Source organism: Electrophorus electricus, chromosome 12, assembly GCF_013358815.1.
Source record: "Electrophorus electricus isolate fEleEle1 chromosome 12, fEleEle1.pri, whole genome shotgun sequence".
NCBI classification, from domain to species: Eukaryota; Metazoa; Chordata; class Actinopteri; order Gymnotiformes; family Gymnotidae; genus Electrophorus; species Electrophorus electricus.
The window spans coordinates 3110193-3125880 of NC_049546.1; the positions used below are offsets into that span (position 1 = coordinate 3110193).

Sequence of the window (15688 nt, forward strand, 5' to 3'; positions counted from 1 at the left end):
ACGCAGTCCTGAGTCTGCACTACTGACACCACTGCACGCAGTCCTGAGTCTGCACTACTGATGCCACTGCACTACTGACGCCACTGCACGCAGTCCTGAGTCTGCACTACTGACGCCACTGCACGCAGTCCTGAGTCTGCACTACTGACGCCACTGCACGCAGTCCTGAGTCTGCACTACTGACGCCACTGCACGCAGTCCTGAGTCTGCACTACTGACGCCACTGCACGCAGTCCTGAGTCTGCACTACTGACGCCACTGCACGCAGTCCTGAGTCTGAACTACTGACGCCACTGCACACTATCCTGAGTCTGGACTACTAAAACTGCTGCACAGTGTCCTGAGTCTGCACCACAGATCACCAGTTACCTAAAGCACAGTTACTGAATGTGTTTGTACAGCAACAGCAAAGCTGTGATAACTGAGACTGTCCATCTGAAAGGCAAAGCATGTTTACAGTGTGTGTAGGTGCATTAATGCATTAATGCTTTAAAAATGCTCAAAACCACCTTATAGTGGCTTCTGTGATGAACTGGGAACCAGACTAGTCAGAATGATGGACCTGAAATGTGACGTGACTGCACACATTGATGTTTATTCATCAAGGCCATGATGTCGGAATGTGACAGACACACCGTGCAAACTGAGTGTCTAACAGTCGAACACACATACGTTCGAATCCAAAAAAAAAGGTTCATGGAAAAACCATCTGAAATTCTCTCACATTAATTTTTTTTTTAATTGTTGCTGAGGTGGGGGGGGGGGGGGTGCGTTTCCTGACAAATCCAAATGGAAGACGTGCCCTTAGTCCATTTGAGTCAGCTGGATTTACAGCTGAACGGAGCACAGAGCAGCAGCTATGTGGCTGTAATCAGGGTTATTCCCTGCGGTGGTCTGGCTAGACTGTGTGCTGTAAAGTTCAGCGTTCCAGTGTGGGAACTGTATTGTAAAGGAAATGCCTTCTGGAAGTCAGAGCAGAGGGATCGTGTCTGCAGACAGCCTGACAGCACTCAAACTACACAAACGTATGCTCTTCCGGAGCGCTGGTGTGCTCTGCTTGCCATGTGCAGAACCCAGACCCAGCGAGCTAAAGATATCAGTGCTCAGTTTGGTTGTTTGGACATTTTCTTTGAGTTCATGTTTGTTTAATCTGAAGTTTGGAGGATGAAGGCTTCTTGTGTGGTTTCTGTGGAGGGACTGGCCAGTTCAGCCTGAGGCTTCATTAACTCCCGATTGTCCTCTGTGAGTGTTGTAACTGGAAGCTTTTGATCCGCTGATTCGAAGAAATACCGCGGCTTGCAGACGGGAGTGGGCACCTTCGATGTAGGTCGGGAGCAGAACTCCACTATTTGCTTCCCAGATTTTCCCGTGCTGTACCCGTGGATTCTCCTCTGCAATGGAAGATTGCAGATTGCTGAGCCTCGCGTCTTCCTGCTGGAAGTGATCTTTCAGCGCATAAGCTTTGGCTAATCCACAGAATTCCATACGCAGGTGCTGCCTCAGAATGGGATTCTGTTCCGCCACCATGAAATGTAAGCTGACCCATAAAAGTCCCAGCGCTTCCCCAGACAGGAAGCGAGCAAGGGACTGCTGACCGGGGCCTGTTTAACTCTTATGGCAAATATTATTGTGGGTGGACAGCTCCAGACGTCCCCGGTGTGAATATTTCACTTGGATAAGACGAGGCCTCTTATGGGAAGAAGCAGCAAAGCGTAGTGGGTGTCTGGAGGGGCGGAGCCTCGTGAGGCGGGCAGAGTTGTCTGTGTCAGAGTGTCATTTATTTTGTTGGTTACTTGCGGTATTTACTGAGCCATTCGAGGCGTGTTTCGTCACCGCCATTAATCTCTTTCAAAGATTCTCAGCAGTCAGTAATGGGCTAAATGGAGCTACATGGAGATGTGGTGAGACCTGTTCAACTAGCCATCTCTATTTCTCACAGTGTGAGATGTCGTAATCCAGAGAGCAGCAAGTCTCCACTTCTCCTGCACAGTTCCTGAACAGTTTGAAAAAGAACACAAACACACACGTAGGTTTATATGTGTACATACATAACGTGCTTTACTGTCAGTTACAGTGTGTGTGTGTGTTTGTGTATATAGAATATGTCAGACAACGTAATGGCAAAGCCACTAGATGTAGAGGAGAGTGATTTGTAGATGTAGCTGTAGAAAACTGCAGTGGGAATGGGTGTGGCAATCCCAACGATGCCAGGATGTAAGAGACAGAGGAGCGAGAACGTGCAAGTTCAACACCACGGCTGTCCCAGTGATGCCCAAACTGGACAAATGGCTCCAACAGACCCCAGGAATGAGGAGAAGGGACGAGACCACCCACTGCAAGGGAGAGACAGTGCTGATAAGTGAATATATATGTGTGTGTGTGTGTGTGTGTGTGTGTGTGTGTTATATGTGGATACACACACCCAACACACTCATGAGAGAGACAAAGAGAGACAGTAGTGCTTCTTAAGGGCAAATACGCTACAAGACGAGGCGTACGCACCCTTATCGTTCAGGTCTGTTAATGAAGTGTGCCAGGCTGTGCCCGTCTCCTGGTGCCAATCGGCGGCAAGCCGTTCTCTCACTCTGTCAGCGCGTGACTGTACCACCACTGTGGCCTTTGTTCCGAGCCCGGATTCCCCCATCCGGGACAGCAGCAGCAGCCATGAATGGAGCCTTGCAGTCAGCCGAGCATTAAGCAGGGATGTGTGTGTGTGTGTGTGTGTGTGTGTGTGTGTGTGTGTGCCAGAATGACATTCTACTCCAGCAGCCCTCATTAATCGTGGGTTCCTACACTGCTGACAGGAAGAGAGAGAAGGAGAGAGAGAGGGGGGGGGAGAGAGAGAGAGAGAGAGAGGGGGGGGGAGAGAGAGAGAGAGAGAGAGAGAGAGAGAGAGAGAGAGAGAGAGAGAGGGGGGGGGAGAGAGAGAGAGAGAGAGACAGAGCAGTCATGGACAGGCACAGGCATATGGGTCGGTGGTGTTGGAAGCCACAGGTGTTCTGAGGAATGTGTTCTGTCACATCTCCGTAAAGTCCCGTGTGCAGCAGTGCCGTTACCCACCGCCACCTGCACAAACGGCTTCTTCTGCTGCTCCATTTATAAGTATCTTTGAACTCTATCTGTATTCATAGTTCAGTCACCCGTTCATGTGTATTTGCAATTTTCTCATGAAAGCGTTTTGGTGTCTGTCTCTTTCAGAAGATGCGGAATAGTTTTGTTTTATCTTTTTCCTGTGTGCAGACAGCACAGCCAGGGCAGGAGGTCTCCCAGCATGGCAGCAGACGCGAGTCTCATGCTTGAGGCGGCCTTGGAGCAAATGGATGATATTATCGCAGGTGAGGCTTCCAGCAGCACATGGCTACACACACACGCGGTTACACACACATGCGGTTACGCACGCCCTGTTACGCACGCCCTGTTACGCACGCCCTGTTACGCACGCCCTGTTACGCACGCCCTGTTACGCACACTTTCTGGAGGGCCTCTTAATGCCATCCTATATGAGGGATAATTAACCTGCAGACTGTGTGGCTAAAGTGAGCTCACTTGCATTAAAGGAGTTAAAGGTGTGACCAGAATCGGGTTGTTCTGTGTAGTTTTAAAGGTGTGTAATGTACCACAATCTCTAAGACAAAATGTGTGAGCTGGTTTCTCTCAGTGTTAATATGGATTTTCATCGTTCTTTTGTAATAATGATTGGCTTGAATGGCATATTCCTTTGCTCCCCTGTTTGTATTCAGTATTGCAGGGCACATAAGTGCATGCTAGAGTCTGTAGAGACAGGAATGGATGCATCAGAGATGAGGAGAATTAGAGCCCATGGTGTCTGCACAGGACCTCCACTCAGCCCTGGAGTCGCTCTCCACTCAGCCCTGGAGTCGCTCTCCACTCAGCCCTGGAGTCGCTCTCCACTCAGCCCTGGAGTCGCTCTCCTCTCCTCTGAGGGAAACAGTAGATATGGAGGTTTTCCTACACACTAGTTTCTCAATTTTATCTCATGATAGGTGTGCGTTAGTCACATTCTCTCTTGCGCGCACACACACACACACACACACACACACACACACACACACACACACACACACACACACACACACACATTTGAAGGCTTGTTGAATGGGTTATGCGCAGTGTTGAGCAGTGTGTGTGGGGGTGAGAACCTACAGGCCGGCTGGCCAGACCAAAGAGGGCTTGGGTTGTTTGTTTGTTTGTTGTACGGGGAAGTGGGTTGGCTGTTGGTTTGGGTGGGGAGATTGAGACAGGACAGGGCTGGGCGGATGTGGGGGGGTGCCAGGGGGTGTGCAACCTGATTGAACTACTAGAGGATGAAAGAACACTACAGCCGGTAGATAAATAATGGGGGAAGGAGATGGAAGGAGAGAGAGAGAGTGTGTGTGTGTGTGTGTGTGTGTGTGTGTGTGTGTGTGTGTGTGTGTGTGCGCGTGCGGGCGTGCGTGCTCGTAAGCTCATACCACAGCTATTCCTATTCTCAAGACTTTCATTGATGTGGAAATTTCAGAGTGTGTCTGCTGTAGAGACTTGGCGTAACATAAAGGATGTGCCGTGACATTTCCAGAGCGTGCCCAAAGAACTGAGAGCCTGAGCTTGTTACACAGAACCTAAACGTGGGTATGCCTGGTGCATACATCCACCATGAGCACTTCCCGTTCCTCTGCTTTTAACCATGTGCTTTGTTCAGGCAAGTTCTAAAGATGTTTGCAGGGGCACCACCTGCTGGTGAAGAGTGGAACTGTCTGAACAGAAGAGCACACATCATCCTGTAAATACAATTATTATAATTATTATAATTTTACTGTTTAAAAACAAGTAGGACATATAGAGCAGAATCGAATTCAAAGAGCTACCAAGGCAGAAACAAAGATAAAGATCAATAATTATTAAAAACTGACTATGAATCTTTAATCATTAACTATCATTCATTCATTCATTCATTTTCAAGCAAATACTGATGCGGGATCGGACCAAAGGCAGACAATTTCATGCACTCCTTAACGTTAGTGGTGAGAGCAGGCATGCGCAGGCTTCCCATGTTGGATCTGCACCGCGCAGCCCTGCCAGTTCCGTATTGTGGATTGTGCCGGTTCTGTATTGCAGGCCGTGCCGGGTCAGTATTGCAGGCCATGTAGACACTAGACAGTGTCTCCGTGTAATGCTTGTTTTCATTGTTTGATCTGCTTCCCAGACTGTTCTCCCTCGGCTGGGCGTTTCCACACTGAAGTTAAAGCCTTTTGTTTTCGTGTTTTTGCTTTTTGTTTTGGTCCTGCTGTTTCCGCGCAAGCATCATAAGATCGTTACGTGGAGGTAATTGCTGGCCACACCAAAGTCCCTCTATGCAGGCTCTGCCGTGCCATGGATGTGATGGTGGGCTACGGGACATTTCCGTGTCTACCACGCAGCTGGTTTGTAGATCAGCTCCTTGCTGTGGCTTCAGTGTGATCTCGCCCTGGGCCTCTGCTCTGATGGGGCATCACTGCATGACGTCTTGGTGCTGACCGCTACAGCTCACAGTTCTGTGTGATGTGTATGACTGGACGTTTCGACATTAGTGCGGGACCACAGGCTCTGAACGTGATCTGATATTACACGCAGACACTTATACGGCAGATTAGCTCATCTGCACTAATCTAATCAGGCCTGATTCTTTAAACATGTTCAGTTTTTATGGTTTATGGCTGTAAACACGTTGGTAGGTTGTTTAGTACAAGCAGGCCTTTTTTCTGTTTCAGTGTTTGTGTATGTTTACTTTTCTCTGAAGCAGAAACCTTTGATAAAACCCCTTCAAATAAACATAATGCTTTTGTGGCCACAGAGTCTTTGATATTTTCCTGCTCACACCTGCTAGAATTGAAACTAAAGACTGCAGAGATCTTTGGCAGCCCAAAACCCTTTGGTGTCCGTACTGATCCAAGCTTCAGTAAACGGAATCCTCATATCGCCGTGGGCTCTCTGCGCCGTGTTCCGGGGCCTAATCGTGTCCAGATGTGTTGTTCCCATGCAGTCTGCGAGGCGTCGCCGTTCCTGCGCAGCACGCCGGCAGACACGCTCAGCGCTGCAAATTCGAAACGTGGCAGCGTCTGCCGGAGGGACGATGGGGAGCGTGTCATGATGCAGGCTGACGGGTTGCGTCTCATCTCCCTCCCCCCACAGGTTCCAAGGCCGTGACGGAGCTGACTAACGGCCTGTGTGAGCTGGGCTCCCCCATCGACGTGGGCTCCCTGCAGGCACTGCAGCTGGCTGAGGAGCTGCGCCTCGCTCTGGAGCTTCAGGAGGACGGAGACCGGGGCAGGGAGGCGCTACGTTCCCGGCTACCCTGCTCCACCTCCCACGCCCTGCTGGAGTGGCTGGAGAGGGGCACGGTGAGCAACCGCACCCCCTACAAACCCCCCACGGCCCCACACCCCATTAGACCCTGCCTGATTATCACCTGTCTGTCATAGAGTCAAAGAAGTGATGGATTTTCTTTTTTTTCCCCTTGATAACGTTTCCTAACGGTCCTCCTCCCTCCGGCCTAAGCTTGGACTGCCCCTCACCCGGCGGCCGTTCAGACAGGCAGACCGTGGTGTTTGTGGCGCTGGCGTGTGCAGGATCGCGCTGGCGTGTGCAGGATCGCGCTGGCGTGTGCAGGATCGCGCTGGCGTGTGTTCAGCCGAGAGCCAAAGTCAAATCAGCTTCAGATGCTGTAGAAGATGCACAACAGATGGGATAAGTTCAAGTGTGGTAAATAGAACATTAATGGTTCCAAAAGCAGGAGACTGTAGCATGGTGGTGTTTTGGGTGTAGGAGGTGGTGTTTTGGGTGTAGGAGGTGAGCTCCAGATGAGGGGCCGTTAGGGGCGCATGCACAAGCCAGTGAACATAAAACGAGTTTTAGAATAGCTTACATAGTGCAGTCATTAAACTTCTCTGAAGGGTCTAGGGCCTCGTGAGCGTGTGAGTGTGAGCGTGTGAGTGTGTGTGTTTATCTCCCTCTCCCTCTGTCTTGACCTGGCCCACTGTCACTGTTTTATTTCGGTTCAGATTTGCATTGAGTCGGGGGCTCAGGCACGGTGTGAAGGAGGGCATCTCCACCACTGTGTGCGCTGGAAAGGCAGCGTAAGACGCACACGCTCACACACACACTCGCACGCTTGCGTGCACTCTCATGTTGCGTGTCTGGCAGAGCGTCAGACTGGGTGGGTGGCGGGCGGGTGGGGCTCGGGGCCAGACAGCCACTGGAGCCGAGACGCTTGTGCAGTTGCTGTGCCGTGTCAGGGATTCCCCTGCGCAGAGGCAGGATGGAGCAGTGGAGCAGGAGGAGGAGGAAGCTTCATAAACCAGGCAGCCCTCAACAGTGTGAAGTTCGGCAGTAAGCCCTCCGACCCCAGCTCTCCACAACTACTCTCTCTCTCTCTCTTCTGTGTTTCTCGCTCTGTCACACCCCCTCACACACACACACACACACACACACATGGGCAGATATGGGACTTCAGCATGGAGCAGGATATTGACTTTTACAAACATTTCTCTTGGCTAAAGAAGGTAAGCAGTCAGGCTTGTACTTGTTTTGTTGTTGCTGTGTGATGGTGTTGCTGTGTGATGGTGAGTAACAGTGTGATGTTGCTGTGTGATGGTGTTGCTGTGTAAAATTGTTACTGTGTGATGTTGCTGTGTGACGGTGGTGTTGCTGTGTGACGGTGTTGCTGTGTGACGGTGTTGCTGTGTGACGGTGTTGCTGCGTGGTGGTGTTGAGTGACGTTACTGTGTGATGGTGTTGCTGTGTGATGGTGTTGCTGTGTGATAGTGGTGTTGCTGTGTGATGGTGGTGTTGAGTGATGTTGCTGTGTGATATTGTTACTGTGTGATGGTGTGGTGTAACTGTGATGTTGCTGTGTGATGGTGTTGTTGTGTTATGGGGTTAATGTGAAGGTGTTACTATATGATGGTGGTGTTGTTTTTGATGGTGTTACTGTGCGACGGTGTTGCTGTGCGATGGTGTTACTGCTCTGAGCTCTGAGACGCATACCTGTGGCAGAGACATCATGAGCTGAGACTTCACCTGACAGGCCGCGCGACTGAATTTTCTGGGATGTAGCTGGAAAACGCAGGAACAGGGTGCTCCACCCTGCACCCACATATCACCCCCGTCACACATACTGCACCCACCTGGCAGCACATGTAGCACCTAACTACCACATCCACGTGGGAGGAAGAAGCAGAATGAAGTAGGTTAGTTAGTTAGCTAGTTAGCTAGTTAGTTAGTTAGCTAGTTAGTTCCTTAGTTCGTTAGTTCCTTAGTTAGTTAGTTAGACCCATATAGCGCAAGGATGCTTCATGATAACCACAGCAACTTTTACCTCCAGTCAACACACCAGTGAGCGTGTAAAGATCTTGGCTCCTAAGTCATCGGAGCAGAGGGTGGAGGAGTATGGATGTCCTGACAGGGAGGCTACATTATAGCATGCTTAGCTCATGCATTCCTGCATGGTGGGATAACATTCATGTCCTCTGACTTTCTGCTAAGTGCTCTCTAACCATAGGTCCATGAAACTGGGGGAATTCCAGGTCTTGAGTTCTCTATCCTCAGAGGGAACCGCTCCCTCTCCCTCTCTCCCTCTCTCCCTCTCTCTCTCTCTCTCTCTCTCTCTCTCTCCCTCTCCCTCTCTCCCTCTCTCTCTCTCTCTCTCTCTCTCCCTATCTCTCTCTCTCTCTCTCTCTCTCCCCCTCTCTCAGGTAATAAACTTATGACCTACTCTAATTCATGTTTTTGCTCTCTGGAGGCTGACTGTGCTGTCAACAGGAAGTGCTCCCTTGTGGCAGTGGTCCAGTGGACATGGTCTGTCTGTGTTGTTCATGATAGTCTCGCTGTGGAGGATTCTCTTGATTCTAGCCTATCACGGCGCTGGTGTGCACTGGGCGGAGTTTAGCATCTCCTTGTGCCTGCCGCGTTCCAAAAGACATGCGTGTTCAGTCCACTGGTGGGTCTGAATTGGCCTGGCATGAATGAGTGGGTCTGTTTGTGTGTGTGTGTGTGTGTGTGTGCCCTGCCATGAATTGGAACTCCGTCCGTCATGGGATTGGCTCTCGCCCCTATTACCCTAGATCAGCTGTTGGTTGGATGGTTGGATGGATGGATGGATGGATGGATGGATGGATGGATCGATTGATCAATCTTTCCCAAAACATCTGGGACAGTGGCAGTATGTCAGTCCTTTTGCAGGTGGGAAGCAAAGCTGTTTACTGTCTTAGCAAATGAGCAGCAAACTGCTGCCATGTTATTCAAACTGGCTAAGATCCAACTCCTCCCATCCAGGGTGGGCGGAGCTTCTCCAGCAGGCGTTTCCACTTTACTTCATGTCTGGATTTTATGAATGTATTTTAGGTAACTCCTTCATTTTGATGAATAATCTCTCAACAGTATCTATGACATTGTGGTGTAGGAATCAGATGAGTTTGAATATAGTTGCAGTATGCAAAGTAGTTCGAGGGTAGACACCAGCAATCAGACGGTCAACAGTAGGTCTATAACAGTTGGTTGAGTATGCTAAGACTGTGTGTTCAGTAACTGTTCAGTAACTTGGACACTCCAAATAAAGTGGAAAACAACTGAATTAATCAGATTATAAACAAATCTTTACACAGGTAATTAAAAGTCTCCTGATTCATATACTAAATGTATTTAGATGTTTCACTCCTGTTGCATCATTTATATGAGCGTGTTGAGTGCATAGTTCATCTAAAAAGGACCACTCAAAATAAAGTGTCACCATTTATTTATTTCTTTTTGAGGAATGTAGCCTTTCTAACTTCAGAATGCCTTTGCTACGAGTCCGTTATCCCTAGGGATTCCCTACATGTATGAAACCCCATGCTTCTGACCTTTCAGCGCGGTGTCCTGGGTGGTGTCGCTGTATTATTCTAATTAACATGTTTTGTTTCTATTTTATGACCCTAGCATATCATTCGGGTCTCATTAGCCATGTCAGTTAGCCTTTGTGTGCCGTTCAGCACCTGCTGAATAGAAGCCTTGTGCGCACGGTTGTTAGCCGCTCATTGTGGAGGGTTCTGGCACGGGGCCAGAGAGCCTCTGCAAGTGGAGAAGCGGCTTGGCTCCGCCCCCCTGCTTGACACTCTTGTTCTGTGGGTCTGTGTGTGTGCATGTGTGTGTCTGTCTCTTCCAGGTCAGCTCGCAGTCTCCTTCAAACAATGAGACGCATCAGGAGCGGTTGGAGAGATTAGAGGGCGACAAAGAGTCTCTGGTTCTGCAGGTGAGACGCTCCTCGCGGCTCCCCCCAGCCCACGACACCTCCAGGCTGTTTCCTCCCACACCTACGCGAGCAGTAGTGCAGCGGTCAGGCAGGCCCAGCTGCTGGGGACTGTACCTGGTGTGTAGTGTGTAGCGTCAGTGACTGATGGAGCCGCGTGACACCTCAAGCTCCGCCTACTGACTAGGACCCGTGACGTAGTGCATGACGGTGTGGTTCCAACAGGCAGCTCCAGTCCAATCCAGTCCAATCGGAGTGTGAAAGCACTTATTACCGACTCATGCTGAACACATATGCTCCGCCTGCTCCTGTTTACTGTAAACAAGGTTACTTTGGGTTTTCATGTTGTTGTTTTACAGATTTGAACTCTACTCTTAAACACTGTGATTTTGTGGGATGTTAAACGTTATAGTCATTATAATAGATTTGATTTCTTTTAAGGAATAAAGTGATGAGTGTAGCACTCTCTCTGAGTGTGCAGGTTTCCACACATGGCCCGAGGTCGCTACACTGCCACATTCCTCAAAGTTCTCCAGCAGTCCGCCCTGATTGGTGGGAGGCTTTCTGCCCTGAACTATGCATGAGCCTGATTGGCTCCCAGGCGCCTCCCTCATTCTTTCACTTCCTCTTCTACCTGTCCCATAAGCGTCTGGGTCTTTCTTGCAGCAGGACAAAAGAGTTTAGAGTGGGCAGAGAGGACACTGCCCTTGGAGTGCGTGCGTAGGTGGCAGTCCAGCAGTGCTGCGCTGGATATGCTTTCAGCACCAAGTTCGTTCTCGTTCGCTAAGTCACAGAGAAACTAGGAGCGTAACATAATAGGAGTTGAGAGTGTGTGGCAATAGCTGTTAGCAGTGAGAGGGAGTGACGGAGCGCGAGAGGGAGAGAAACAGGACAGTCTGGGTGAAGGAGCAAGGCAGACAGACCTACAGGTGAAGCACAGTTTGTCAGAGGATTCTGCTTTGAGTGACGTTTCGGAAATCGGTCTCTGAGTGAGTATTCTGAGTGAGTGGGGGTGTGTATGAATGGGTGAAGCTTGTTCATGTAGGAATGCGTGAACATAAATGAGTGAGTGAAAGTAGATGAAAGAGACTGAAGGTAAACATGGCTTCTGTTGTGGGTGGATGTGTGCGAGACATGTCTGGGTGTGAGTAAAGATTGTGCTCTCTGGATGTCGGTGATCGGCAGTGAATTCTCGGCGACTTGTGGCTTTCGTGCGTGACCTGATTGTTCTGCCGACGTGTGTGTGTGTGTGTGTGTGTGTGTGTGTGTGTGGGCGCAGGTGAGCGTTCTCACGGAGCAGGTGGAGGCACAGGGAGAGAAGATCAGAGATCTGGAGGCTTCTCTGGAGGAGAACAGCGATAAACTGCTGTCCACCGAGGAGATGCTTCAGCAGGTAAGAGCACAGCGCGCTCTACCCCACACACCGGCACACACTCCGACAGCACATGATGCAGCCTCAGAGTTCCCCCAAAACCTTACACACCTCAGTGACGGTCGTCAGGTGAACTAAGTCTAAGTTAGAGAGGAATTTAACCAGTGCCTTTTCCAGTATGTGGTGTGACTCATGGTGACATGGTAGCAGTTCTGCTGTTGTAGTGTCATGAAGAGCCGCTGGATTTCAGAGGTTATGCAGTTGATGGCTGATGCGTGTGCGCATGTGCGCGTGTTCTCTTGGCTCGGGTATAGCGTCTGTGCGATGAAGACTGGCACGTGTAGCTCGGTCCATTTCCTGCTTTGTCCCGGTGTGATTCCACGCAGCGTAACGCCTCACGTGCGCATACCGCATTCGGCGTGGACTTTCTCCTTGCGGGCAGAGTGCAGTTTCCCTACTCTGCTGTTTTTTTTTCCCACTGCTGTTTGCTGTGTGTCTTATATTTGCATGCTGCAGCAATATTTCTGAGTGTTTCCTGAAGTTCCGTAGGCTGGTGAGTTCTGAGACAGCTGTGTGTGTATCGTCAGTCAGTTCTGCTTGTATTTGGCAGCGTTTCACTTCAGTTGTGATTTCAGTGTGAATGTTGACAAAGCTTTAATGATTAATGGCTTAAATGGCACTTGCGGTTTTGTAGTGGCAGGCAAACGCAGCATTATTGTGTAAGAAACGGTGAGTACTCTCTCGCGCTCTCTCTCTCTCTCTTTCATGTCATTCAGGCTTGGTGCACAGGTGCATGCTGTACTTTGTCTGCTCTCTGGCCTGGTGAAAGGGTTCCTATTAAATGAGATCTGACCACTCTGTCCTACTGATTCGCTCTGAGAGATTTACAGAATGACACATTTACAGAATGACAGGATCAAACAGTGAGAGCTCTCATACCTCTCTGGAGTTCACTCTGAAAAACTGAACTGAATCACATTCAGATGTGTCTGACAACAGGCAACTGCTCAGCGTTATTCAGAAAGGCCCTTAGGCGTGTGGATGCTTATACGTGGTCGAGTAAAGTAACAACTCCTGTGGAGCTTGGTGTGGAAATACTGGAAGACAGACATATTCAAACACAGACATTCCACTGCAACAATCAAATGCTGATGGAATGTCAAGGATCACGGAAGATGGGAAAAGAGGCAGACAGCCGGCCAGAGAGACAGACAGCCGGCCAGAGAGACAGACAGACACAGAGAGGTAGAGTCTTCAAGACTTCATCTGCTTGCCTGGACATGAATTCTTTGGTGTCTTTAAATGATCTTCAACACTGGATCCAAGTTGTTTCCCAGTTACATACCACAGGAAATCTGAATCCTGCTGGTTTAAACTGGTGCTGTCATCGGGTCCTTTCATGTAGTTGACATATTTCTCCCACGTTGCCTAGCTGGAGCCTGTGTTTATTACTCTATTACGAATACATGAGCCATGACACTGGGCAGTTTGTTTAATCGGGTCTTAACCAGGGAGATGCGAATCTGTCCGTCTGACTCCTTTGTTTAAGGCTTATCTGGAGTTTTGGTATGTCTGAAATTTTGATTACGCCAACTGTGGAGCTATGGCGCAAAATTCAATTGGACAGAACGTGATTCTCCTCCTGATAGGCTCGATCCGATTGGACAGAACGTGACTCTCACCCTGATAGGCTCAAAGCTTCTTTAATTGTTTGGCCCCCAGCTTGTGGTAACAACTGTGTATGATTTCTAAAGCAAACAAACATGGATCCCTGTTGCACATTAGTCGTTCCGCTTTAACTTCGATGACATCAGGTTTTTTACTCCGACGTGTTAGTCTCTGCAAACCCCTTCCCTGCGGCGCTACATATTGGAAGGTTTCGTGTCTGTAAACTGTTAATGTGCTTTTTTTTATGTCCATGAGATGATGAGCAGAAAGTCGAAAGCAGATCTTTCTTTTCTCTGGAATGAGAACCATCTATTGTGAAACCTCTGGGACATGTGACTATAGCTGAGGCAGACTCTACTGGTGTATTATTCAGTGTGTTATTAGTGTACTTGTGTGTGTGTGTGTTTGTGAGCTACTGTGTGGGGGAAATGCGTAGGCCCTAACTGCGCTTCACAAGCATCTCGCGTCCAGTTGCTGATCTGGGGTCAGATGCTCTCTGTGGTCAGTAGGATTTAAAGGCTAAAATGATCTCTGAGTAAATTATGGAACCTTTTTCATCTTCAGAGTTGTCCTCAGAACGGATTACACCCTGTCTGTCTTTCTCTCACACACACAGAGGAAGTAAAAATATGTTGGTGTGTGTATATTTAGCTGCATTTGGCTGGGGCCCAGACGTTACTCTTGACAAACTTGTTGCCCAGTAGAGCGGCAGAACTCTCTCTCACACTGGGTACCTGATACTGTCTAGAGTACGTGTGTGTGTGTGCGCGCGTGTGTGTGTAGGAGCTACTGAGCCGTACTTCCTTGGAGACACAGAAGCTGGATCTCATGGACGAGGTTTCGTGTCTGAAGCTGAAGTTGGTCAGCATGGAGGAGGAGCAGGACCCCGCACACAGAGATGACAAGCAGCGCAAAGCAGAGGTACCTAAACCCCTCTCTCCCTGCCTCCCTCCGTCACGTCATCCCTCTCTCCCTCCGTCAGGCCGTGGCTCCATTTCTCTGTCCTTTTACCCGTCTTTCTTTCTGTCTTGCTCTCTCTCTCCTTCACTCACTCAACAGGCTTTGTTTACATGTCTGTGGTTTTTCGCCATGTTGTTGGTTTTCTGATGGTTTAATTCTGTCCCACAACCACGGTACTCGGCCCTCGCGTTCCTTTCTCACCCCTCCTCCCTCTCTCTCTCTCTCTCTCTCTCTCGCTCTCTCTCTCTGCCCCCATGGCTCATCAGCAGCTGTTTTTAATTTTTAATCCCCCTTCCCCTCGTAAAAGAGTTTCCCCCATCGCGATGGCGCTGAATTGCTCTAGTTGTGGGCTGAAGTTCACACACTGTGACCCATAGAAACCATTTGGCCCACTTGGACCAGTTTTCAGTGACAGGACAGAACCGAACTTGTGTAAGTGGGCTTTGGGTCTGGGCAGGCAATGCTCTGACACCGCATCACAGAAGCAAACAAGACCTGGAAAAACCAATCAGATTTGCTTAGGATTTGAACTAGCACGGCACTGATTGAAACATCACCGGTCTGAAATGATGGTGATGGTCTACAGCACTGGGATTCCAGGCATCCACGCGCCGGGTAGCCCGTCAGGGGGCCCAGGGGGTTCTTCAGTGCAGAGATCACATGGAGCCTCCGCCAACGAGATTCAGGAATGCTCCATAAACCTCCGCAGAGACTCCGACTGAGACACTGGCATTAATACAGACCCTGAGGGTCTTAGGCACTTACGTTTCATAAGCGTCTTACACCACCTACCAACAACATTAGGTGTTTTTTTTTGGTTGGTTTTTGTTTGTTTGTTTTAAATATAAATGAGCGTTATAAAGGAATCATTTGGGGTTATTTGTTGGTTGCTCCGTGCTGTGGATGAATTGGTGTTCCGGTTTAAGCCAGATTCTGTCTGTGTGGTTAATGTGAATCACACTGATAAAACAGGAAGTAAGCTGATGGCAATGCCTCTATTTCCTGTCCACTTCATGAGCAAGCTGAGTTCCGGCTAATTATGGAACTAATGACCTCAGACCTACGCCGTAAGATTTATATCACTACAAACACACACACACACACACACACAGACAAAGACATAGACAAGTCGCTTACCTCGCGAGTTTCTCCAGTGATACTATGACAGATGGATCAAAGAGTGACTTGGTGAGTGTTCAGTATCTCTGTTACAGAGGCATCACACTGAACAAAAATCCCAGCACTTTTAAATACATAGAGTTCATGTTTACTCACACACTCACACTCACACACACACACTCACTTACACTCATACACACACACTCACACTTACACACTCACACACACACACACTCACTGACACACACACACACTCACTTACACACACACACACTCACACTTACACACACACTTACACACACACACAC

The 15688-nt window shown here is 49.2% G+C and overlaps 1 protein-coding gene across 2 annotated transcripts in view; it reads left to right on the forward strand.

The window, feature by feature from the left end:
- Window positions 1–820: 820 nt before the first annotated feature.
- The window catches only part of ppfibp2b (PPFIA binding protein 2b), a 29091-nt gene continuing 14223 nt past the window's right edge, over window positions 821–15688 (forward strand). Inside the window, exons 1-6 of one of the 2 annotated variants that reach the window (XM_035531991.1) lie at window positions 821–2359; window positions 3241–3335; window positions 6169–6377; window positions 10178–10264; window positions 11541–11654; window positions 14085–14222. In XM_035531991.1, the coding sequence (XP_035387884.1) occupies window positions 2184–2359; window positions 3241–3335; window positions 6169–6377; window positions 10178–10264; window positions 11541–11654; window positions 14085–14222 (819 nt within the window). In that variant the 5' untranslated portion in view covers window positions 821–2183. The remainder of the gene's footprint in view (window positions 2360–3240; window positions 3336–6168; window positions 6378–10177; window positions 10265–11540; window positions 11655–14084; window positions 14223–15688) is intronic. The other variant, XM_035531992.1, reaches the window with a different exon arrangement.